Source organism: Capra hircus, chromosome 18 (assembly GCF_001704415.2).
Source record: "Capra hircus breed San Clemente chromosome 18, ASM170441v1, whole genome shotgun sequence".
NCBI classification, from domain to species: domain Eukaryota; kingdom Metazoa; phylum Chordata; class Mammalia; order Artiodactyla; family Bovidae; genus Capra; species Capra hircus.
In genome coordinates, this window is record NC_030825.1 from 49,503,897 (window position 1) to 49,529,573 (window position 25,677).

Sequence of the window (25,677 nt, forward strand, 5' to 3'; positions counted from 1 at the left end):
ACTATTTAGCCGACTCTGATTGGATGAGTCCGGGGGGAGTGTTGGGGAATTCCCAGCAGGGCGGAAGCGCCAGAATTCCAGGCAGAGCCCAGCGACTGGCGGGCAGCCGCTGGGGTCCCCTGAGGCTTTGGGGGCTATGGCCGGGGTCGCGTGTTTGGGGAAAGCTGCGGACGCCGATGAATGGTGCGACAGCGGCCTGGGCTCTCTGGGTCCGGACGCGGCGGCCCCCGGAGGACCTGGGCTAGGCGCGGAGCTGGGCCCGGGGCTGTCGTGGGCGCCCCTCGTTTTCGGCTACGTCACTGAGGATGGCGACACGTGAGTGAACCTTAGCCTGCCACATCGAGCCTTAGGATCCCACATCTGTTTCCCTGTTAGTCCCTGATACTGATTTTCCAACCTCTTAATCCTAAATCTGTCTTCTAATGCTTACTCTGACCTCTAACCCCCAAGTCTAACCCTTGATAAAATCAATTTCCAAGCTAGTTTTTATCATAACCCCGTCCTTTCTGAAACTTTGGCCCTCAGAGTTTCATATCCATTGATTGATTCCACATTCAAAACTCAATTTGAGCTTCCTGACCCCAGTCCTGAGACCTGTCTTAAAACTATAACTCACAGGCTCCTTCTGACATCTCACCTCCAAATATGATCTTTGATCCTTAGCTCCTAATTTAGGAGCTTTAAATTTTGATTTCCAAAATTAACATTTGGCTTTTGACTCTAAGATCTCCCAGTTTCTGAGCACTGATCTTCAAATCCTACTTTGAAAGAGAAAATGTAAACTCTATGACAGCAAGGATTCATCTGTTAAACAAGTATTTATCCAGCACCTACAGCGTTTCAGGCCCAGTTGTAGATGCTAGTGATAAGGCAGTGAAGAAAGCCCAACAACTTATGCCTTGTGGAGCTTACGTTCTAGTGTGGGGGGTCTATAAATGGAAGGGCAGACAGACTGACAGGAAGGAAGAAAGGAACAGTAGGAGGAACAAAAAAGAAAGAGAGAAGAAAAGAAACAGAAAGCCGTTATAGACACAAAGTTAGAAAGAGAGAGGAGAGAGAGGAGAAACAGACAGAAAAATGAACGAAAGAAAAATGGTATGTCAGAAGACAGTAATTTCCTTGGTGAAAAATATAGCAGGAAAGAATGAGACAAGTAGATTATCTGGGGAGAGTATTCCAGGTAGAAGGAACGACGTCATAAAGACCTAAATGAGGGAATGTACCCGGGGTTTTTGTGTGTTGTGTTTACTGCCGTAGCCCCAGTGACAGAACAGTGTTTGACCCATAGGAGGAGCTCAAGAAACACCGGTCTTCTCAGAACCAGCTGTGCGTTCATTTATTTTCTCTCGTCTCTTTTTTTGCTTTCTGTTGTGTTTATCTCTGTTTTGACTTTCGTTATTTACTTTCTTCTGCTTACTTTGAGTTTATTTTTGTTCTTTTTCTAGTTTCTTAAGGTGAGAGCTGAGGTCATTGATTTGAGGCCTTCCTATTTTTCTAATATAGGATTCATGTGAATTTCCCGAAGTAGTGCGTTAGCTGTATCTCATCAATTCTAATGTGCTGTGCTTTCATTTCCACTTAATTCAGTATAGTTTCTAATTTCTCCTTTGATTTCTTCTTTGGGCGGTGAATTATTTAGGAGTATGTTATTTAGTTTCCAGATATTCCAAATACCTTCCTTTTATTGGTTTGTAGTTAAATTCTATTGTGTGTGCAGTTGAAAAGAATGTCTGGTATCTTGTTGTTGAGTGTAGTTCTCCAGATGTCAGTTAGAGGTTGTATGGGTTTCTTTTCTAAAACTTTTATTGATTTACTTTTGGCTGTGCTTCGTCTTTCTTGCTGCCCACGGACTTTCTCTAGTTGCGGTGTGAGGGCCTCTCATTTTGGTGGCTTCTCTTGTTGCGGAGTTGCTTCGCGTTGGCTCAGTTTCCCCGAGGCAGGTGGGATCTTCCCGGATTAAAGACTGAGCCTGTGTTCCCTACCTTGGCAGGTGGATTCTTTAGCACTAGACCACCAGTAAGTTCTGTGCTGGTTTCTTTGGTTCTTCTCTTTTCCAAGTCTACTATATCCTTGCTGGTAATTTCTGTCTACTTGATCTATCAGTTATTGAGAGTAAGGTATTGAAATCTTCAATAATAATTGTGGGCTTCCTTGTTGTTTTATCAGGTTTTCCTTCATGTGATTGGATGCTCTGTTATAAGGAGTGCAAATGTTTAGGTTTATTGTGTCCTCTTCCTGAACTGACCTCTTTATCATTGTGAAATAATCTGCACTATCCCAGGTAATATTCCTTGCTCTGAAATCTTACTCTTATTTTAAAACACTCCTACTTACTTTTGACTGACAGGTGTTAGTATGGTATATCTTTTTCCATCTTTTTATTCTTAACCTAGTTTTAAATTTATTTGAAAAGCTGTTGCTTGTATAGTTAGGTTTTGCTTTTTTTTAAAAAAAAGTTTATTTTTAATTTATCTGGCTGCATCGGCTCCTAGTTGCAGCATGTGGGATCTTGTTCCCTGACCAGGGATTGAACCCTGGCCCTCTGCATTGGAAGTGCAACGTCTTAACCACTAAACCATCAGGGAAGACCCTAGGTTTTGCTTTTTTTATCCACTCTGACAGCTTCTCCTTTTTTAAAATTTGTGTTTATTTAGCTGTTTCTCTTTGGCTGCACTGGGTCTTGGTTGCTGCGCACAGGCTTTGTCTAGCTGTGGCGAGCGGGGTATGCTCTCTAGCTGTGCTGTGCAGGCTTCGCATAGTGGTGGTCTCACTTGGTGGGGAGCACGGGCTCTAGAGCACACAGGCAGCTGTGGCACGTGGCGTTAGTTGCCCCACGGCATGTGGAATCTTCCCAGACCAGGGATCAAACCCATGCCCCCTGCCTGCCATTGCGTTGGCAGGCGGATTCTTAACCACTAGACCACCAGGGAAGTCCAGTGTCTACCTTTTAATTGGAGTGTTTAGACTATTTGTATTTAATTAATTATTGATATGGTTATGTCTGTCATCTTGTTACTAGTTTTCTACTTATCTCTCCTTTGTTTACCTTTTCTTCCTGCCTTTTGGAATGAGCACATTTTGTTCCATTGTATTTGTTTTGTCGGCTTGTTACCTTTTACTCATTATGTTTTATTTTACTGGTTGCTGGGAAAGGTAGGTTGGCAAACTGGTTTCCAGGCAAAATCCAGCCAGGCACCAGCTTTTGTATGGCTGTGAGCAAAGCATGGTTTTTTACATTTTTAACTGGTTGGAACAAAATCAAAAGAAGAACATTTCATGGCAAGTGAAAATTACATGAAATCCAAATTTTAGACTCCGTAAAGTAAGTTCTGTTAGAATCCCGCCACGCCGCCCATTCATTTATCAATACATATCACCAATGGCTGCTTTTGTATGCTAACAGCAGAGCTGAATAGTAATAGACAGACCATAGCATCCACTAAGCCTGAATTATTTATCTGGCCCTTTACAGAAAATGTTTGCTGACTCCTGCTTTAGGGCTTCTCGTGGCCCGTGGGCTTAGTACACGCTCCCCAACCAGGGATCGAACCTGCGTCCCCTGCATCACGCGGCAGATTCTTAACCACTGGGCCACCAGGGAAGCCCCCACTTTACCTTTATTATGTGCCACCTTCAAGTGCTGTTGTGCTCCTTCTCATAACATAAAAGAACCTTAGAATCGTGTGTTTCCATTTGTCTCTTCCTGGCCTTCAGTGTGTTGCTGTCACAGATTTCCTTTATCCGTGTATTCTAAACTTCAGACGTTGTTACTTTTGCTTAAACACTCATTTGTTTTTAAACCCTATCAGAAGATAGGAGATTTACATATTGAGAAAGAAAAAATCTTATGTACTTACCCATATAGTGACTGTTTTCAGGGTTCTTTATTCTTTTGTTTTCCATATTTTCATTTGATGTCATTTTCCTTTTTGCTCACAAGTTTCCTTGGACGTTTCTTGTGATGTGGGTCGGCTGGTGATGAGTTCCTTCAACTTTTGTGTAGTGGAAAGCATGTATTTTTGTCTCTGTCTTTGAAAAATATGTTGGCTGGGTTAAAGAATTCTAGGTTGACAACCTGTCTTTGAGTACTTGAAAGAAGCGGCTGCGCTGTGTTCTCTTGCATTATTTCCTTTGTGAAATCTGCTGTCATGCTTATTTTTATTCCTCTGTACTTAAGGTATCTTTTCCTCTGACTGCTTTGAAGGTATTTACCTTTATTGTTGGTTTTGAACAGAGTTTCCATGTTGGGCCCTGGTGTGTGTGTGTGTGTGTGTGTGTGGTGTGGTGTGTGGTGTGCTGTGTGTGTGTGTGTGGTGCATGTTGGTGGTGGTGTGTGTGTGTGTGTGTGTGCATGTTGGGCCCTGGTGTGTGTGTGTGTGTGTGTGTGTGCATGTTGGGCCCTGGTGCGTGTGTGTGTGTGTGTGTGTGTGTGTGTGTGTGATGTGCTAAGTCGCTTCCACTGTACCTGCCTCTTTGCGACCCTATGGACTATAGCCCACCAGGCTCTTCTGTCCGTGGGATTCTCCAGGCAAGAACCCTGGAGTGGGTTGCCATGCCCTCCTCCAGGGGATCTTCTGACCCAGGGATCAGACTTGTGTCTCCTGCGACTCCTGCATTGGCAGGCAGGTTCTTTACTGCTGAGCCACCGGGGAAGCCCCATGCTTACCTCAGTTACAGATATATCGGGCTGCTTATGTACAGATAAATCCCATGGCTCACTGACGTTCTTTCCATTTTTGAATATTTCTCTTTGTGTTTCATTCTGGGCAGTTGCTATTGTGAAGTCCTGACGTTTGCTAATCTGTTTTCTGCAATATGTAATCTGTTGTTAATGCCATCCAGCATATTTTTCATTTTAGGTGCTGTAGTGTTTTTTTTTTTTTTAATATTTATTTATTTGCCTGCACCAGGTCTTAGTTGCAGCGTGTGGGATCTAGCTCCCTGATCAGCGATTGAACCTTAGCCCCCTGCATTGGGAGCACAGAGTCTTAGCCGCTGGACCACCAGGGAAGTCCCTGTGTTGATTTTTTTGGTGGATTTGAGATGGGCATGAAACCTGATCCCTGTTACTTCTTCTTGGGAGAGAGTAGAAGTCCTACTTAGTAAACATTGGAGACCTCCCTGGTGGTCCAGTGGTTAAGACTCCATGCTTCCACTGCAGGGGGCGAGGATTCCATCCCTGATTAGGGACCTAAGATCCCATATGCGGCCAAAAACAAAAACAGAAAAATGAAATAAAACACCAAAGAAACAAAAAGTACCAAACCAAAGCAAAACAAAAAAACACATTGATTAAATAAATTTGCTGCGTTAACTCTGACCTGACCCTCCCAGATTCCTGACGGCTGGTTCTAGAACTGTGGGCCATCACGCTTCCCACAGTGGGCCCTCCCGCTTCCCACAGTGGGCCCTCCATGCTTGTGAAGGAACGAATGCAAGAGTGCTTGTCCTCATAAGAAGGAAAACAACAAACACCCTCCACCCACCAAAGAAAGAATCCCCGGTTCCGTTCAGTTGCTCAGTCGTGTCCGACTCGTCGCAACCCTATGAATTGCACCACGCCAGGCCTCCCTGTCCATCACCAACTCCCAGAGTTCACTCAGACTCGTGTCCACAGAGTTGGTGACGCCATCCAGCCATCTCATCCTCTCGACCCCTTCTCCTCCTGCTCCTAATCCCTCCCAGCATCAGGGTCTTTTCCAGTGAGTCAAATCTTCGAATCAGGTGGCCAAAGCATTGGAGTTTCGCCTTTAGCATCAGTCCTTCCAATGAACACCCAGGACTGATCCTCTTTAGGATGGACTGGTTGGACCTCCTTGCAGTCCAAGGGACTCTTAAGAGTCTTCTCTAACACCACAGTTCAAAAGCATCAATTCTTCGGCACTCAGCTTTCTTCACCGTCCAACATTCATATCCATACATGACCAATGGAAAAACCATAGCCTTGACTAGACAGACCTTTGTTGGCAAAGTAATGTCTCTGCTTTTGAATATGCTATCTAGGTTGGTCATAACTTTCCTTCCAAGGACTAAAGTGAAAGTGAAGTTGTTCAGTCATGTCTGACTCTTTGTGACCCTGTGGACTGTAGCCCACCAAGCTCCTCTGTCCATGGAATTCTCAAGGAAAGAATACTGGAGCAGGTTGCCATTTCCTTCTCCAGGGGATCTTCCCGACCCAGGGATCGAACCTGGGTCTCTTGCATTGCAGGCAGACGCTTTACACTCTGAGCCACCAGGGAAGCCAATTTCCTGGCTGCAATCACCATCTGCAGTGATTTTGGAGCCCCAAAAATGAAGTCTGACACTGTTTCCCCATCTATTTCCCATGAAGTGATGGGATCAGATGCCAATATCTTAGGTTTCTGAATGTTGAGCTTTAAGCCAACTTTTTCACTCTCCTCTTTCACTTTCATCAAGAGGCTTTTTTGTTCCTCTTCACTTTCTGCCATAAGGGTGGTGTCATCTGCATATCTGAGGTTATTGATATTTCTCCCGGCAATCTTGATTCCAGCTTGTGCTTCCTCCAGCCCAGCGTTTCTCATGATGTACTCTGCATACAAGTTAAATAAGCAGGGTGACAATATACAGCCTTGACGGACTCCTTTTCCTATTTGGAACCAGTCTGTTGTTCCATGTCCAATTCTAACTGTTGCTTCCTGACCTGCATATAGGTTTCTCAAGAGACAGGTCAGGTGGTCTGGTATTCCCATCTCTTTCAGAATTTTCCACAGTTTATTGTGATCCACACAGTCAAAGGCTTTGGCATAGTCAATAAAGCAGAAATAGATGTTTTTCTGGAACACTCTTGCTTTTTCGATGATCCAGCAGATGTTGGCAATTTGATCTCTGGTTCCTCTGCCTTTTCTAAAACCAGCTTGAACATCTGGAAGTTCACGGTTCACGTATTGCTGAAGCCTGGCTTGGAGAATTTTGAGCATTACTTTACTAGCGTGTGAGATGAGTGCAACTGTGCGGTAGTTTGAGCATTCTTTGGCATCTCCTTTCTTTGGGATTGGAATGAAAACTGACCTTTTCCAGTCCTGTGGCCACTGCTGAGTTTTCCAAACTTGCTGGCATATTGAGTGCAGCACTTTCACAGCATCCTCTTTCAGGATTTGAAAGAGCTCAACTGGAATTCCATCACCTCCACTAGCTTTGTTCATAGTGATTCTTTCTAAGGCCCACTTGACTTCACGTTCCAGGATGTCTGGCTCTCGGTGAATGATCACACCATCGTGATTATCTTGGTTGTGAAGCTCTTTTTTGTACAGTCTTCTGTGTATTCTTGCCACCTCTTCTTAATATCTTCTGCTTCTGTTAGGTCCATACCATTTCTGTCCTTTATCAAGCCCATCTTTGCATGAAATGTTCCCTTGGTATCTCTAATTTTCTTGAAGAGATCTCTAGTCTTTCCCATTTTGTTGTTTTCCTCTATTTCTTTGCATTGATTGCTGAAGAAGGCTTTCTTATCTCTCCTTGCTATTCTTTGGAACTCTGCATTCAGATGCTTATATCTTTCCTTTTCTCCTTTGCTTTTCGCCTCTCTTCTTTTCACAGCTATTTGTAAGGCCTCCTCAGACAGCCATTTTGCTTTTTTGCATTTCTTTTCCATATGGGTGGTCTTGATCCCTATCTTCTGTACAATGTCACAAACCTCCGTCCATAGTTCATCAGGCACTCTATCTATCAGATCTAGTCCCTTAAATCTATTTCTCATTTCCACTGTATAATCATAAGGGATTTGATTTAGGTCATACCTGAATGGTCTACTGGTTTTCCCTACTTTCTTCAATTTAAGTCTGAATTTGGCAGTAAGGAGTTCATGATCTGAGCCACAGTCAGCTTCCAGTCTTGTTTTTGCTGACTGTATAGAGCTTCTTTATCTTTGGCCTCAGAGAATATAATCAGTCCGATTTCAGTGTTGACCATCTGCTGATGTCCATGTGTAGAGTCTTCACTTGTGTTGTTGGAAGAGGGTGTTTGCTATGACCAGTGTGTTCTCTTGGCAAAACTCTGTTAGCCTTTGCCCTGCTTCATTCCGCATTCCAAGGCCAAATTTTCCTGTTACTCCAGGTTTTTCTTGACTTCCTGCGTTTGCATTCCAGTCCCCTATAATGAAAAAGACATCTTTTTTGGGTGTTAGTGCAGAAGGTCTTGTAGGTCTTCATAGAACCATTCAACTTCAGCTTCTTCAGCGTTACTGGTTGGGGCATAGGCTTGGATTACCATGATATTGGAATGGTTAGCCTTGGAAATGAAAGCAAGCAAACCATAAAAAGAATACTTGACCTCTGCCTTCTGACCCTGGTCCTTGTTCTCAGGGCACTGCACTTGGCGGTGATTCATCAGCATGAGCCCTTCCTGGACTTCCTCCTAGGCTTTGCAGCTGGTACCGAGTACCTGGACCTGCAGAATGACTTGGGCCAGGTGAGCCGCCTGTGGACAACGTAGGGCTTGGGGACCAGGATTCTCAGTATGGCCCCTCACCCCTACCTTCTGCTCCTGCAGACGGCCCTGCACCTGGCGGCCATCCTGGAGGAGGCGTCCGCGGTAGAGAAGTTGTATGCAGCAGGTGCCAATTTGCTGGTGGCGGAGCGTGGAGGCCACACGGCGCTGCACCTGTCCTGCCGCGTGGGAGCCCACGCCTGCGCTCGCGTGCTGCTCCAGCCTCGCCCCCAGCACTCCAGGGGAGCCCCCAAGACCTACCTCGCTCAGGGCTCTGACCATACCCCTGACACCGACCACACCCCTATTGCCCTGTACTCTGAACCTGACGTGGAGAAAGAAGAGGATGAGAGTGAAGAGGACTGGAAACTGCAGCTAGAGGCTGAAAACTATGAGGGTGAGGGTCCCCAGTCACCGTGAAGGGCCCAGGCTCCCAAGAAGAGTGGGGACAGCTGGCTCTGGGCTCAGCTCTCCTGATGCAGAGCTTGGCTCCTTGGGAAATAATCCCAGGAATAATAATAATACTCAAGGGACCCAGGCATCAGAACCAAGGACGCCTGCTCAGCGCCAGGTTATTGAGAACCACAGGCCCCAGCCCACCTGGGACAAGGGAACTCAAAGGCCAGGCCCTCTGAAACTCTGGTGACTCAGGTTCCCAGAGGCTGATAGTGGGGTTCAGGGACAGCTGTCCTCAGCCAGACCTCATGGGAAAATAGATTCTGTCTACCCAGGGCCCTCCCCCATCTCTAAGCCCAACTATTCAGTACTTGGGACCAGACCCCCACCACAGGTGGAAGGTCAGGATCCAGGGTTCAAGGACCACCTCACCCCCCAAGGACATGGACCCAGGAATTTTGGAACCTGGTTCTTTGTGAAGTAAGACCAGAGACTCAGGTCCCCTGTCCGAAGCTCCTGGGCTCTTCACCCCTAGGCCCCAGACAACCCCACAACCCAGGCATTGGTACTGCCAGCAAGTTCCAGATCACCTGAGACTTAAGGGATTTGGAATACAGGGCCTCTTTGATGTACCCAGGAATGCAGAAGTCAGACCCCAAACTCCATCAACCTCAGGTTACAAAACCCTGCCCAAAGATGGTGGCATTGGGGGCCCAGTCCCCTCCCCTCCATCATCTGACATCGGTCACTCTGTCCCTAGGCCACACCCCACTCCACGTGGCTGTCATCCACAAAGATGCAGAGATGGTCCGACTGCTCCAGGAGGCAGGAGCTGACCTCAACAAACCCGTGAGCCACCCTACGGAGAAGGTGTGGCAGGGTGGGGGGTCATCCCCGAGTTGGGCAGGGCCCCAGTGACCTCTCTGCTGCACCCCTTAGGAGCCCACCTGCGGCCGAAGCCCCCTGCACTTGGCCGTGGAGGCCCAAGCAGCTGATGTACTGGAGCTTCTCCTGAAGGCCGGTGCTGACCCCGCTGTCCGCATGTATGGTGGCCGCACCCCACTCGGCAGTGCCGCGCTTCGGCCCAGCGCCATCCTTGCCCGCCTCCTCCGTGCTCACGGAGCCCCAGAGCCCGAGGACGAGGACAAGCCTGGCCCCTGCAGCAGCAGCAGCAGCAGCAGCAGTAGCGACAGCGAGAGCGGGGATGAGGGCGTGAGTCAGGAGAGAGTGGGCGGCCCAGCTGGGAGGTCAGGGTAAAAGCGGGCAGGTGGAAGGGGGAGAGAAGGCATTAGGCAGCTCACTGAGAGCCACTGACGTTGGGGCTGCTCTGATTAGAGAGCTCAGGCAGCCGTGCCGGTGGTATCAGGGGAGACCTGGACAGGGGTGGTGGGGAGAGCTCGGGCACTGGCAGGTGAGAAGTAAAGGCAGTGGCCGAGGCAGAACTCAGGCAGAGAGAGAGAGAAGACCTCAGTCGTAGTGGCTGGTAAACACAGGCAGCAGAGGATGGCCGCAGGAGGAGTTTTTTTTTCAGGGAGCAAGAGCGGGAGAACGCAGGCTGCGGGAAGGTGACCTTGGGCAGCAGTGATTCGAACACTGGCAGCGGTGGGGAACGACCTCAGCCAGCGGTGAAGGGGCTTCCTTGGAGAACCCAGGCAGCGAGACATGACTGTGGGCAGGGGTTGTCGCTGACTGGCAGGGGTTGAGGAATTTGGGTAAAGGCAGGAGGAAGTGGGGCAGAGGGGGAGACCTCCCTGTGGTGGCTGAAGGACTGGAGAGGCCGCAGGGCCGGGAGAACACAGGTGACCTTGGAAGAGGTGGTGAGAGAACTAGGAGCTGGGATTTAGACTTAGGAGCGGGGACCTCGGGCTTCGACGCAGCACCCGGTTCCCACAGTGGGTGGGGGAACTTGGGCAGCGGGCAAGGTGGCAGCTGCCTGAGCCCCTCTGCCTGGCCCCTCTGCCCCCAGGATGAATACGACGACATCGTAGTCCACAGTGGCCGGAGCCCCAACCAGCTACCTCCCACCCCAGCGTCAAAACCGCTCCCTGACGACCCCATCTGACTTAACTGTTAATAGTTTCCAATTTAATAAAATGTCAGTTCCGACAACCAGTGACTAGATAAGCGGTTGCCTTGCCAGGCCTCCAGGTCGTTCCTGAGCCCGTCCCTCTGAAATCAAGTGCGACGCCATCAGCCTTGGTGGTTTTCTCTGTGCTTTATTCACTCGGGGTCAGGGGTTGGAGTGGGTTAGGGCATCCGGGCTGTGTCCTGAGTCAGGCGGAGCCCAGCCCCTTCCCCCAGCTCAGACTTGGCCCCTGAGGCCTGGTTTCAAGGCACACCCTTCTCCCCACTCCTGCCGGTTGGGGAGCAAGGTGGGGTGACAGGTTGGGGTCAATGGTACTAAGCCGTATAGGGTGTGTCGCGGAGGAGGACGTGCGGTCGGGTCAGCCCCCCCTCCTGAGCTCCTCTCGCAGCACCTCCGTCGCCTTCTTCAGCTCATCGCTCATGTGCTCCAGCCGCTCCACGTCGTGCCCCTGGCGGCAACAGAAGCGGGGTCTCAGCACCCACCTTCAAAGGCAGGCTACCTCAGTGGCTGTCCACAGATGTGGGCCTGGTCAGTTCACACAGTGGCAACCGCAGCGGTCTCCCCGGTCGTCGTGGACTACGACAGTGACCCCGCTGGCTGACCCTGGAAGAGTCACGTGGGCTAACATGGCCAGCGGTGAGGCCTACGTTGTCTGCCATAGCCAGTGGGGCAGACAGAGGACTAGCAAAGGCGCTCGGCTTGCACGCCGTGACCGCCTGTGAGGTGAGGGCCGTTTCTGTCACTGCTGTTGATCATGTGACAGCTCTGCTCGCCACGACCCGCCAGTGGTGTCCGCCTAGGCCCAGTGAACTGGGCACGGCCGCTGCTTTTCATGGGGCCAACACACTGGTCACAGACTAGTGATGGTAGCTAACTCTGGTGCTTCTGGGCAATAAGAGTGGCCTCTTGGCTGCTGTACGGGAAGTAGGCATGGAAGCCCTCCTGGTCAGGGGAAGGCCCCGCCTAGATGTTGCTACCTGCTCCTTGTGTCAGCCCATTCGTGGTGGATGTTGCTGTTGGTGGCTACTTGGTAGGATGTCCACTGACATCTGGTCTACCCTGCTCCCCCATTGCCGCCTCCACTCACCTCCCTGTCCGAAGCCTCTTCCTTCTCTTCCTGCTGGGGCTCGGCTTCTGGCTGGCGGGAGTGGTGGCGGTCCTCGCGTCTCTCTCCGCCCGCCTTGACCCCCTGCCACAGGCTGCGGCCCTCACCCAGCACCTGCACTCCCTTCTCCTCTGCCTCGAACTGGGCCGTCTCCTCATCGCTGGCCTGCTCTGCCACGCGCTTCTGGGGGTCTCTGCCGCCCTCCAGATGCTTCTTCCACAGGCCCTCCAAGGTCTCCATGGGCCCCTTCTTTTCTTCCTCTTCCTCCTCTTCATGGTCCTCCTGGTGGAGCCGGCTGTGGAGCTGCTCACGGACGGCCTGTTCCCGCACCTCAGACTTGTGGGTCCTTTCTGCTGCCTCCTCTTCCTCGTCCCTCACCTCCTGGCTGGACCTCGTCTTCCCAGCCTCTGGCTTTTTAAAATCCCCAACCAGTAGGCCGTTCTCTTCAGTGGACCGACAGCCATAGGGCTCTGTCTCATACATTTCTGATGGAAAGAGGGGATGTTCTCTGTGCAGCTAATCAGGAGACAGACCTAGATGAATTCCGGGGGGTGGGGGTGCCCGAGGTCCCCCAGGTGACAGCCCAGACCTGGGAGAGGAGGGTCAGTACTGGGAGACACTCTGCCCCCATCCTGTACCCTTGCAGGGAGCCCCAAGGGTGAGGCTGTGGGCCAGGCTCCTTCAGTCTGGACATGCTTAACAGTGCCGTGCCAGTCCAGACAGTGGCTCTGGGATGAGAAGGGGATGCCACTGCCTCCAGGCAGCCCTGGGCAGACCCCTGGTGGGGCGGGGGCTTCTAAGAGGAACTGGGGCCTGAGCACCTCTTACCTCTGTGGAGGAGAGCCAGGCAGGGGCCTCGCCTCGCCTGGCCCAGCATCAGCACTTCTGTGATCACCTCTGCCAGACAGCGCGTCAGCTGGGGGTGAAGGGTCAGAGGGGAGATTGAGGGCAGGGCAGATGGGGAGAATGAGAGCGTAGGAGGGTTGGAAGGGAGACGGAGATGGTGGAGGGGGCTGGGGTCCCAGGGAGATGAGGTAGGGTGAAAGGGCCACAGTCCTTACCTCCTCCTTGGAGGGTCTGGGTGCCAGGGGAGCCGCGGTGGCTGTGGGGGAAGGAGGTGGGTGCTGGGCTCGGACCCCAGGCACTGCCCCTGGTGCCGATTCCAGCTCCGAGGTCGTCCCGGTACCCACAAGTCCACCCCCCACCCCCCCCGCCCCAGCCCACCTGCCAGGGGCACTGGCTCTACTTGGAAGCTCAGTCAGGAAAGCTCTAGTCTGGCCCCGCTGGGTGCACTGTCCCCATCCCTGGTCACCTGAGTCTCTGCTACCCCAGCTGGCTGCTGAGGTTGCCCTGATCTCTGGCACTCACCAGCCCCCAGCAGAGCAGGCAGCAACAGCAAGAGCAGCATGGTGGACCCTTGGCGCTGCATGGTGGGGCGTCCAGACCAGGGTCCTTGGCTCTGTGTGGCCAGGGTGGCAGCTCCTTATAACCCGCACCCGCCCTCCCCCGTTGAGTGGCCCCAACAGGGGAGGAAGTGATGTCACCGCCTCCCCCTCACTGCCTGAGGCAGGGCAACAGCTGTGGGGCGGAGAGAGACCTGTTTGTCTGAGACCCTCAATTATTCATGGGGGCGCGCTGCCCTGCACCCTCCTCTCCAGCTTCCGGCCCCTGAATGCCTACTTGGAGGGTGGGGGCTTCTCTTCCCATATAAACAGGGTCTGACTGGGGCTCCTCTGGTGGCTCAGACAGTAAAGAATCTGCCTGCAATGCAGGAGACCTGGGTTCAATCCCTGGATCAGGAAGATCCCTTGGAGAAGGGAATGGCTACTCACTTCAGTATTCTTGCCTGGAGAATCCCATGGACAGAGCAGGCTACAGCCCACAGGGTCACAAAGAAGCAGACGTGTTAGCACGATGAGCTTAAGGCCCCGCTGGGAGGTGGGACCTGCTCTGAATGCAGAGGCAGCCACTTACAGACCATCCTCAGGCAACGCCTTGCCTTCTGGAAAGCAGGTCTCATAAATCTGCTTCCTCAGAGCTGTAACTGGACCCCACCCGAGCCCCAGCTCCTCTGCTACCAGCAGTGCAGCCCTGGGACAACTGCTTCATCCAAGACCTGTTAACTCACTTGTGAAACGGGGCTGGTGACAACCTATTCCACAGTTGATGGGAAAGATTAAAGTGATGCACATACAGATTAGCTTGGGTGGTGCCTGACGTGGAGAACTACACGGGCCCGAGCTCCTTCATCCCAGTAATTTTTATTAGGCACATACTATACGTCCAGTCCCCTTCTAGACCCTGGGGCTACAACAGAGAATGAGGCTACGGGCAAACCTCCCTGGCCTCTTGGAGAGGGGAAGACAGACAACACTCAAGGAAGGAGGAGGGACTTCCGTGGTGGTCCAGCAGTTAAGAATCCGCCTTGCAATACAGGGGACACAGGTTCAATCCCTGTCAGGGAACTAAGTCCCACATGCCCCAGGGCCAACCAAGCCTTCGAGGCAACTTCTGAAGCCCACCCGCACCACAACTAGGGAATCCACGCACCACAGTGAAAGATCCTGCATGCTGAAAGTAAGATCAATGCTGCAACTAAGACCAGAGGCTGTCAAATTAAAAAAAAAAAAAAAAATTCTGCCTTCTAATGTTCCAGTGCAAGGGACGTGGGTTTGGTTACTGACTAGGGAACTAAGATCCCACGTGCCATGGGGCAGCTGAGCCGTTGTGCTCTGGAGCCTGCATACCACACCCAGGGAGAAGCCTTCGCACTGCAGCCAAGCCCCAACACAGTCAAATAATAGTAAAAAAAAAAAAAAAAGGCAAGGAGGAAACGGCTGTGGCGCATCACAGGAGCACGGCAGCTAGAGCCTGGGGTTTTACTTCGGCCAGGCTGGTCAGGTGAGTCCTCTCTGAGGAGGTGACATTTGGGCTAAGGCCTGAGGGATAAAATGCAGGCAATCGCACAAGATTTAGGGGAAGAATAGCTAGGATAGAAGAGTCGAGCGAGCGCAGAGGCCTAAGTTGGGACTGAGTCTAAGCGAACGGGGGATTGGGGGGCCGGCCAGAGCACAACAGGGAAGAGGCCAGCAGAAGGGGAAGGTGGGGGGCAGTTCCCAGGGGCCCCGGGGACCCTGGTGATAACTTGTCCTCCACCCGCCCCCCCCGCCCCCCCAGGGAGATGGAGCCACAGGAGGGCTCTGAGCAGGGAGGCCTGACGCAGTTGCCCACAGGGTCCCTCTAGCTTTGCGTGGGGGGACAGGGAAGCAAGAAGAGGCTGCTACGATCCTCCAAATGGGAGATATAAGGATGGACAGGACAGGGGACGGGGCAGCAAAGGCAGGATCTGGGGTTTTTTTTTTAAGATTTATTTATTTTTGGCTGCACTGGGTCTTCGTTGCTACGTACAGGCTTTCTCTGGTTGTAGAGAGTACAGGTTCTAGGTGCACAGGTTCAGTGGTTGCAGTTCCTGGGCTCCAGAGCTTGGGCTCAGTAGTTGTGGAGGACAGCCTTAGTTGCTCCATGGCATGCGGGATCTTCCCAGACCAGGGATCAAACTTGTGTCTTCTGCATTGGCGAGTGGATTCTTAACCACTGGGCAACCAGAGACCCCCTGGAAATATTTTGAAGGAGGAGCTGCCAGGGTTTGCTGAAGGATGGGATGTGGACGTGAGAATAGCCGAGGATGACCTGAAGTGCTGCAGCTGGAGGAGCTGCGAAAGCTGTTCCAGGTACGGAGATGGGGGCTCCAAGGGGAGGAGTGGGTTCTGGCTTCACCGAGCTTAGGCTGCTTCCCACCCCACCTGGGGCTGGGGACTGAGGCGGAAGGTTGGGTGTGAGGTGCCACTTATCCCAGGGTCAGGGGAGAGGCCTCAGCATCCTCTTGGTTCCCTCAGTGACCCCCAAGCTGCCCTCTATGTGCTCCGGGGGTGCTGGACACTTCTGGCATGGTCCCTGCAGCCACAGACCCCTGGATGGTTCAGCACCTCTGAGAAACTGGCCAGCATCCCTGGCAAGTTGGCCAGGCCACCTCCCTCCCTCACAGACCCACACAAGCCTTTGTTCTGACTATTTATTAGGGAACCTTCTCTTAACCACTGAGGGTGGGAAGAAGGAAGGAGGCATGGAGGCCTCCTCTCCCTCTCCTCCACCCTCCCCCAGACCTCCAAGTCTCCTTGGAGGAATTACTGCTTCCCACTGCAGGATGGGACCCCCAATGACAACAGGGTCTCTGACTGATCCCCAGCAAAAAGAGGCATAGCAGAGGTGGACCCTGAAGTCCAGACGCCCAGGTGAGGAGTGGACATGAAGAAGGTAGATAGCGGAAGGGACTCAGGACACCAGGTCCCAGGGACCCAGGGACCCCTAAGCTCCAGGAAGTGGTGACAACCCTACTGGCCAACGAGGATGAGTCCTCAGCTCGAGGCAGGCTGGCCCGGGAGCCTGGGCTTCTGGGGCTGGTTGGGGCCGATGTACTGGAGAGGCACGTGGGTGGGGGTGGTGATCCGATCGGTGCCGAGGTAGGGCTGGAGGGCAGGGGGCACGAGCACCGAGCCGTCCTGGGGAGAGAGCAGGCCTCAGGCGGCTGCCCGGCCGGCCTTCCAGCCTCCGGCCTCCACCTCCCACCATGGGATCCTCCCGCCACCCCCGCCCCTCACCTTCTGCTGATAGCTCTCTAGGAGGGTGATGAGGAGCCGAGGGACAGCACAGCCCGTGGCGTTCACCTGAGAGGAGGGGACGCTCAGATCCAGGCTCCCCAGCGGGCCCAGGGCAGGGGCTGCGGTGGCGGGTCTCCGGCGTGGGGGTGCAGGGCAGGGCAGGCGAGGGTGTGGGCTCACCGTGTGCGCGAACTGCAGCTCCCCGGCCTCGGTCTGGAACATGATGTGTAGACGGCGGCTCTGGAAGTCCGTGCAGTTGGAAGCGCTGGTGACCTGGGCGTGGGGGTGGGGTGGGCTGAGATGATGGGCCGTGGGGGGCAGTGGAGGGGAGGGTCCTCTTTCTCACCCTCAGGGCCCCACCGGGCAGGGGGCTCACCTCGCCGAAGCGGCCTCGCCCTGGCATCCAGGCCTCGATGTCGAACTTGCGGTAGGCGGGCAGGCCCAGCTCCTGTGTGGGCATATCCAGGACTCTGCAGCCCCGGAGAAAGACAGGGCGAAGGGCAGCGGGTGAGAGGTGGGGCGGGGGGCGCAGTGGGAGGTGACAGAAAACGTCACCAAAGGAGGAAAACGGAGGTGATAAAGAGCTGACAGTGGCAAAGGGGACGAGATGGCCACGTCACTGGGCTGTTTGTTCACCTGGCTCTTCTTCCTTCTATAGCAACAGCACCCCCAGATTTCTGTAATGGGTCACCCAGAAAAAAGTCCACACTCCTCAGCCTCTCCTGAAAACGTGTGTCTGACAGGGTGAGCGAGGCCGTGGGGCTCGCCACGTCCAGTCACCCCCTTAGAGGGAAGGGGTGTACCCTCTCCCCAACCTCCCCTTCCCACTGGAAGGTAAAAAGCCGTCCTGGGGGCTCGGTGGTTAAGAATCCACCTGCCAATGCAGGGCACATGGGTTCGATCTCTAATCCAGGAAGATCCCACATGCTGTGGAGCAACAAAGTACACGTGCCGCAACTCCTGAACCCGTGTGCCGCAACCAGGGAAGCCCGAGCACTCCAGAGCCCATGCTCTGCGAGAGAAGTAACTGCAACGAGAAGCCTGCACACGGCCACTAAAGTAGCCCCCACTCGCTGCAACTGGAGAAAGCCCGCACAGCAAGGAAAACCCAGCACCGCCAGTAATAATAATAAGTAAATGAAACAGTATTTTAAAAAGCCATTTGGACTAGGCAGATGAGACAGCACGCTAGGGACGGGGAGTCACGGGAGGCAAGGGACCTGGTCTCGACACTGAATCGTACACAGGCTTTTATGGGTTGACAGGTAGACATCCTGTATACAATCCTAACACGGGCAAAAGGGGGCAGGGGAGAAGAGGTGGTGAGGGTTTTCAAGATGGGGGAGCACCCAGCCAGCCTTTCCCCACCCCTCACCCTCTGTCCCCGACCCCAGACCCCACCATCCACCTCAGCCCCTGGCCCCTCCCCGCACCGGAAGTGCAAGCCCAGCTCTGTCAAGATCTCCATCTGAAGGGACAGGAACTCCTCCAGCAGCTCTGAGCTCTGCTCCAGCCCGGGGCCCGTCACCCCAAACATTTCCACCTGGGGCAGAGTGAGGGGCACAGGAGTCAGGAGGCGCTAGGCTGTTGGGGTGTCCCCGCCACAGACCTAGCAATGCCAACCTTGGTGAAGTGGTGTACTCGATACAGCCCCCACGGCTCTTTCCCCGTGTCTGTTTCCGCCCGGTAGCAGGTACTGGAACAAACCATCCTGGCGGAGGGGTGGGTAAGTGGGGTCAGGGAGAGGCCAGGGGATGTCACAGGTGGGGACAAGTTCTGAAGGAACAGGGCATCACCTGATTGGCAGGTCCCTGAAGGCCACGGAGTGGTCCATGAAGTAGCCTGGGAGGAGAAGGGGACAGAAGGGGTCAGCCTGGGCCACCATCCATCCACCCACAGGAAACCTTTGTGGGAATTAGAAAAGGTGTCCCTTGTGGCAGACACCACCTCATGTCAGGACACGTGGCTGGAACAACCTACATAACTGTACACGTAGGCCCTGGGCGTGCAGCCGCCACCCCGGGATGCTCCCGGCTGCCCCCTTCCGGTCCCTCCCGCTCTGAGGACCCCTGAGGGGCTCTCGCTCGGCTCTGGCCCCCAGGTGGCTCTCACCTGCAAGTCCCACCTCTGCTGTCCCAGCCAGGTTGAGGTCTTCGAAGCGGGAGGGGTCAATGTTGTAAATTTGGGATGGTTTGGCATTTGGTGTCATCCCACAGCCTTCCTGGGGAGGAGGCCAGAGGACAGGTAACCTCGGGGGCCCCCGTTCTGTCGTCACATCCCCTGCTCCTCCCCTGGAAGGAAGGGAAGCCCCTCGCATGCGTGTGCACGCTCAGTCACTCAGTCGTGTCTGACTCCTTGTGGCCCCATGGACTGCTGCCCGCCAGGCTCCTCTGTCCACGGAGTTTTCCAGGCAAGACTGGAGAGGGTTGCCATTTCCTCCTCCAGGGGATTACCCTGACCCAGGGATCAAACCCACAGCTCCTGCATTGGCAGGCGGATTCTCTACCACTGAGCCACCTGGGAAGCCCCAGATTCACCCTGAGTTCCCTGTTATGACGCGACCCCCTCAACCCAGCCCCAGGGCAGTTTCTTTGGGGGAGACAGGCTGGTCTTGCTGCCTGGGGCCCCCATAACAGGGCCTGACACGTGGCTGGGCATGGGGAATGGAGAGTCTTCACTCACAAACACAACTCCTCGGAGAAGGTCTGGCACCGTCATGGGGGTGAAGCCCTGGGAAAGGGTAGGGAAGGGGTGAGGAGCAGAGCCAGGACCCCCACCAGACCCCAAGCTCAGGCCTGAAGAACAGACACCGCAGAGGGGGCTAACAGCTGCCCCGTGTCACTCTGAAGCCCATTCCACTGGAGAGGACACTGAGGCAGGCCCGAGCAGTGGGCATGGAGCTAGCCCTGGGGTGCTGGGGCCCTATCACTGGGGCCTTCTGATGTCCTCACTCAGGTTACCATACAGGGCAGTGGAGGTGTAGTTCTCCATACAGATCTGTCTGTGTCCCCCACCAGTGAACATCCTCTGAGACTCCCAGCACCCTCAGGACATGTCCGAGCCCCTCACTGTGACCAGTGTCCCATTAGTCGCTGCATGACCAGCCCTCAGCTCTTGCCGGCACCCCCAGTTTCAACAGACACTGTTCTTTCCCCAACACTCGCTGTCCACTGCAGGCAGGCAGTGAGAGCCAGTGGTGACAGGTGCAGGCTCTCGGGCCAGCCCCACACATGAGCCAGAGGTTCCTCCCTCTCCAGGCCTCAACTTCTCCATCTCTAAAGGAGACAGTAATAGCACTCTCCTCTTAACGCTGCCCTAAGAATGAAGTATGCCAATGATGCACATAAGCTCTGAAAACAGTGACTGGAGTAGAGGTCACCCCTCCTCTCCACCTTGAGCCTTTGGACCTCAGCATCGATGTCACCCCCTCCAGGCAGCCCTCCCATCCTGGCCCATACCCGGTGGATGAGCTTGTTGAGTGTGAAGTTGACCAGGCCGTACTGCAGGAGGGCCCCAGCCCCGCGCAGGTAATAGGAGCGGTGGCCAGACACGTGCGACAGGCGCCTGGGAGACAGATGGGCAGACAGATGGGGGCCTGTGGGCCGGGGCTGGTGGGGGAAGAAGGGGGACCCAAGCACCCCAGGGCAGAGGCCCAGCTGCCAGGCGGGAGGCCGGTCATCAAACATTCATGCCGGGCGAGGCCCTGGTGGTTCCGTATCCCATGCTGAGCCCAGTGAAGTGGAGCCGGCAGCCAGCTGCTGGGGTGGGGGGTTGCTGAATGGCAGGGTCTGGGAGGGGGGGCTCACTTCTGACGGATGATGTCGAGTTTCTCGGCTATTTCCAGGTGGCCCCGGGGTTGGAAGGAGAAAGCTGTGTGTGGATGAAAAGCAATGGGGTAAGAGGAGAAGAGACAGGGAACGGGGGATAGAGAGAAAGGGGATTAGAGAGACAGTGGGGGGAGGGAGGGAGAGAAAAGGAGAGAGAGGAGAAAGAGCCAGACACACGCACAACACACGTGCACACACAGGAACACACACACGCACGAGACAGTGTGAGAAAGCCCAGGGCTTTACAGGCTCCAGCCACAGTCCCAGACCCCAGGAGCCCCCGCCCCCAGCCTGGGTCCCCCAGCCTGGGCTCTGGCCTACCTGGCTTGTCTCCAACCACATGGAGCACACGGGCCTGGCTTTCGTCCCCAACAGGCTGTGGGAAACAGTGGGTGTCAGAGGGAAGGGGGCGCTGGACAGGGCCCTGGCCTCCCCTGCCACCCGGCGAGGGGCTCACCACATCTGGGTGGGTCTGGTTGGGCAGCCTCAGTGCCCGCAGGTAAAACTGCTCTTCGAGCTGGGCCTCCTTGGGGTAGAGGAGTGTGAGCTGCTTCCGGATCTCCCGGCCATGTGCCCGCAGACTCTGATATTGGGGGTCCTGGGAGTGGGACACATCGGGTCAGCCCAGGAGAGGGTGGGGTCCTGGCTAGGATAACCTCTGCGGTGGACTTTGTTGCTTCTTCTTCGGGCTCAACATCCTGAATTTCCTTTCAGGAACCTCCCCTCACCACCTCGTGGCACGTCCACAAGGACATGACTCTGGCTTGGCCTACTAGAACATTCCATCGCTCGGCCAAAGTGATTGGCTTAAAGACAGGCACATGACAATCAGCCCCAGGGCTTTGTCTGGAAGTATCAAGAAAATGGTCCTCTTTGCACCAGACCTTGTCTTCCCTTCCCCCAAGGGGAGAAAGCTGAATCAAATATGAAGGAGCCAGGAGCTGGATCCAGCTGTACCTGAAGCCAGGATTTTTAGTTTTATGAATCAACAGAGCGTGTTGTTATCTTTCTTACTCCTACCTGAGTTACATTTTCCATCATATACAGTGGAGACTTTATGACTGATAATGGTTATCTGTGCTGCCCACCCCCGATCAGGGACAGGATATCAACTCTCTGTAGTACCTGCTGCACTTCATTGTTGTCCTGGTTTGCCTGGTAGAAAAGAGATGAGGAGGTGATTAGAGTGATGAAGTTGGGGATGAGGGGGAGGGGAAAGAGGGGTGAAAGGTCAGGGCTAGGGGATCTGAATTCCTTGTCTGTCAGTGCCTGGCTGGACCCTCCTCCACTCTGTACCTCAGTTTCTCTATCAGTAAAACTGGGAGGAGGCAAAACATAACAGCAATCACACTCTGTAGCTCAGTTTAGTGCTGCCTCATGTCTAGCCGTGTGCAGAGGACTCTCAGATGATCTGTTTTCTTCATAAACCCCACTAGGAGGTTCGTATCAATGTGATTCCCATTTTGTTGATGAGAGAACTAAGACTCGGCACGGTAAAGTCTTTGAGCATGCACATGGAGGCCTGACACCGACGATCTTTGATCCTCGGAACCTTCTGTGGTCCTGAGCACCAGGGCATGCAGCCGAACTGGGACTGAAAGCTGGGTGCCAACCAGAGTGTGCTCTTGGGCAAATCTCTTCCCCTCTCCAAGCCTTGGTATCCTGGTCTGTGAAATGGGCTGAGAGCAGGAGCTCCCCGGTCAGGCTGTTACCTGGTGTCCCCCGGATGATGAGCTAGGGACTTCCCTGGTGGCCCAGTGGTTAAGAATCAGCCCCAGGGACGCCTGGCCCTGGACGGTTGTGGTGTGAGACGATGAAGGTCCATATCCTTCAAACTCCTGAAACTGGGTTTCCCACTACCTGTAGCCAGAGGCATCGTGCTGCCAGCCCCACACCTGCCCAGGACCCCCGCGCTCACCACCAGGGCCCGCACTGCCTCCGTCACGGCCCCCTTCTCCTCCTCCAGGCTCCGGATCTGTTCCCGCAGCTGCCTCAGCTCCTGCCATGTTGAGATCTGGGATAAAATATACACAGAATTTTGTACATTAACTGTTTTTTAAGTGTACATTTCAGTGGCATTAAATACGTTTATATTGTGCTAGCATCACAACTACCCATCTCTGGAACCACTGAACCTTCCCAAACTGAAACTCTGTACCCATTAGACATTCCTGCCCCTGGCAACTACCATTCTACATTCTGTCTCTGTGGATTTGACTGAGACGAATCCAGAAGGCTCACAGAACTGGAGTCACATAGTGTTTGCCCTTTTGCGACTGGCTTACTTCACCTAGCATAACGTATTTAAGATAAATCCATTTTGTAGTATGAGCTTCCCAGGTGGCTCAGTGCTGAAGAATCCACCTGGCAATGCAGGAGACACAGGGGTCGGGAAGATCCCCTGGAAGAGGAAATGGCAACCCACTCTACTGTTCTTGCTGGAAAATCTCATGGACAGAGGAGGCCGCCAGGCTACAGTCCATGGAGTTGGAAACAGGCAGACATGACTGATCAACTGAGCACTCACATTGTGGCATGTGTCAGAATTTCCTTCCTTTTTAAGGCTGAATATTATTCCATTGCAAGTATTTACCACATTTTCCTTTACAAGATTCTTTTTGACGTGGACCATTTTTAAAGTCTTTATTGTATTGGTTACAGTATTGCTTCTGTTTCACGTTTTGGTTTTTTGGCCTCAGTGCTTGTGGGGTTAGTTTCCTGGCCAGGGATCGAACCTGCATCCTCTGCTTTGGAACATGAACCACTGGATTAACATCTTAACCACTGGATTACCAGTGAAGTCCTTACCACATTTTCTTTATCCATTCATTGATTAGTGGACACTTGGGTTACTTCTACCTTTTGGCCACTGTGAATAATGCTGCTATAAACATGAACATACAGGTATCTGTTTGAGTCCCTGCTTTTCTTTCTTTTTTTGGGGGGGGGAGGGGGGTGTATGTACTCAGAAGTGGGATTGCTTGATTACATGGTAATTCTATGTTTAATTTTTTGAGGAACTGCCATATGTTTGTTTCAAGTTAACTTCTCTGAGCCTTAGTTTCCCTTCTGTTAAAATTGTGGAAATAATGGCGCCCATCTCATAGGGTTGCTGTGAAACTTAAAGGAGACTCATCTGTATAAAGCACTTTTACTAGATTGGATGTATGGGGGGGTGGGGTCCAAGAGAGGGCTGGGAGGATTTGGGGTCCCTATCGCCCCCAGCACTTCAGCAGGGTCTAGAAATACGCTAATTTCAGTCCTAGTTCACCAGCATGTAGTATCATGTAAGTGCTGGCTTTATTAGTAGTAGCAGAGTGAGTATGCGGAGAAGGCAATGGCACCCCACTCCAGCACTCTTGCCTGGAAAATCCCGTGGACGGAGGAACCTGGTGGGCTGCAGTTCATGGGGTCACTAGGAGTCGCACGACTGAGTGACTTCACTTTCACTTTTCACTTTCAGGCATCGGAGAAGGAAATGGCAACCCACTCCAGTGTTCTTGCCTGGAGAATCCCAGAGACAGAGCAGCCTGGTTGGCTGCCGTCTACGGGGTCGCACAGGGTTGGACACGACTGAAGCGACTTAGCAGTAGCAGCAGAGTATGTATGTGTGTGTTAGTCGCTTAGTCATGTCCAACTCTGCGATGCTATGGACTGTAGCCCGCCAGGCTCTTCTGTCCATGGAACTCTCCAGGCAAGAATCCTGGAGTGGGTAGCCCTGCCCTTCTCCAGGGAATCTTCCTGACCTAGGGATCGAGCCTGGGTCTCCTGCATTACAGGCAGTCTCTTTACCGTCTGAACCACCAGGGAAGCCCAGTAGTATGAATATTAATATTCACTGCCTTATTCTCAACACCAGGTACAGAACATAGGCACTCCCTGCTGCTGCTGCTGCTAAGTCGCTTCAGTCGTGTCCGACCCTGTGCGACCCCATAGATGGCAGCCCACCAGGCTCCCCCATCCCTAAATATATTCAAAAACACATTTGTTCATAAAATAACACTACTTAATATCACTCTTGCCTGGGAAGTCCCATGGACGGAGGAGCCTGGTGGGCCACAGTCCATGGGGTCGCTGGGAGTCAGACACGACTGAGTGACTTCACTTTCACTTTTCACTTTCACGCATTGGAGAAGGAGATGGCAACCCACTCCAGTGTTCTTGCCTGGAGAATCCCGGGGACGGGGGAACCTGGTGGGCTACCGTCTGTGGGGTGGCACAGAGTCGGACACGAGTGAAGCGACTTAGCAGCAGGAGCAGCAACTGCCTCATACTTGTGGGGTAAGTGCATAACTCTTCCTCTCACTCCCCAAAGGCAAGAGTCTCCCCTTATCCACTGATTCATATCTCTGTTTCCCGTTTTCCTTTGTGGCTTTACCATAAGCCTGTCAAGAGGTCTGAGCACACAGGACGCGAGAAGACAGTAAGTTCCCAGCACGCTTTATGGACTAGGAGCATCATGGCTATATGGACAGTAGGGCCTTAGCACTCCGTGGTATCTGACACGTACTTAGATGCCAGGCACATCACATTGGCTAAACTGGGAAGGAACTGAAATTCTTGCGATCAGCACGCCCCCTGCGGGATAGTATCTTGTAAGCCCATTTCTTCCGTAAAGCGAACAGCCAATAGGCAAAGCGGACAGGCCCCGCGGAGGTTGGGCCGCGCAAGCGCACTCACGATGCCGGGCAGATCCTTCGACCGCAACTCCCCCTTGCGGAGCTCCAGCGCGCGCGCGGCATCTTCCGGGTGTGTGCACAGTGGTTCCATATCCACCTGAGGGAGCGCGCTGTAGCCCTCACGCGCGTGTTCGTACAGGAGGTTCCGGTCCTGTCTCTCCGTAGCGAAACTTCTCTTGAAGCTCTGGTTACAGACACAGCCTCCTCGAAGCCGCAGGCACCGACCAGCCACTAGAGGACCCAAGCGCCGCACTACGGACGCAGCCATCTTGGAAGGCGGACAGGGAGTCACTCACCCTTCGTTCCGCCCACTACGCATTTAGACCAATTACAAAGCTGCTATTCTGCTCGAGACTAGCCAATCAGACCCTGGAAGGGGTGAAGCCCTTCCATGCCTCAAAAAAACACAGTTCAATGAGAACAGTTGCCCAAGATTGACATTATCATTGTCCAATCGTTCTCTGTTCCCCGCTGCTTCTGC

The 25,677-nt window shown here is 53.3% G+C and overlaps 3 protein-coding genes and 1 non-coding gene across 5 annotated transcripts; 1 reads left to right on the forward strand and 3 right to left on the reverse strand.

Moving 5' to 3' along the window:
* NFKBIB (NFKB inhibitor beta) lies at positions 51-10,962 on the forward strand. 2 transcript variants are annotated; one of them, XM_018062371.1, is made up of 6 exons: positions 51-315; positions 8,322-8,427; positions 8,509-8,842; positions 9,602-9,690; positions 9,781-10,053; positions 10,373-10,896. In XM_018062371.1, exons 1-6 carry the CDS (start codon positions 137-139, stop codon positions 10,424-10,426), a joined length of 1,035 nt encoding a protein of 344 aa, XP_017917860.1. In that variant the 5' UTR covers positions 51-136; the 3' UTR covers positions 10,427-10,896. The 2 variants fall into 2 exon arrangements, with proteins under 2 accessions (XP_017917860.1, XP_017917859.1); XM_018062370.1 differs by having other exon boundaries at positions 53-315; positions 10,808-10,962.
* Positions 2,513-2,585, reverse strand: TRNAG-UCC. Its single transcript has one exon. It is a non-coding gene; the product is annotated as a tRNA-Gly (tRNA).
* Positions 11,037-13,827, reverse strand: CCER2 (coiled-coil glutamate rich protein 2). Its single transcript, XM_018062372.1, has 5 exons — positions 13,401-13,827; positions 13,094-13,134; positions 12,861-12,948; positions 12,015-12,517; positions 11,037-11,375 (listed from the first exon to the last, which is right to left on the reverse strand). The coding sequence occupies exons 1-5, from the start codon at positions 13,459-13,461 to the stop codon at positions 11,286-11,288; spliced, it is 783 nt and encodes a 260-aa protein (XP_017917861.1). The 5' UTR covers positions 13,462-13,827; the 3' UTR covers positions 11,037-11,285.
* On the reverse strand, positions 16,091-25,600 carry SARS2 (seryl-tRNA synthetase 2, mitochondrial). The gene is made up of 16 exons (XM_018062373.1): positions 25,198-25,600; positions 22,436-22,531; positions 21,643-21,672; positions 20,975-21,115; positions 20,839-20,893; positions 20,497-20,560; positions 20,149-20,254; positions 19,373-19,420; positions 18,803-18,911; positions 18,487-18,532; positions 18,314-18,401; positions 18,124-18,233; positions 17,067-17,160; positions 16,871-16,963; positions 16,691-16,756; positions 16,091-16,591 (listed from the first exon to the last, which is right to left on the reverse strand). The coding sequence occupies exons 1-16, from the start codon at positions 25,462-25,464 to the stop codon at positions 16,448-16,450; spliced, it is 1,557 nt and encodes a 518-aa protein (XP_017917862.1). The 5' UTR covers positions 25,465-25,600; the 3' UTR covers positions 16,091-16,447.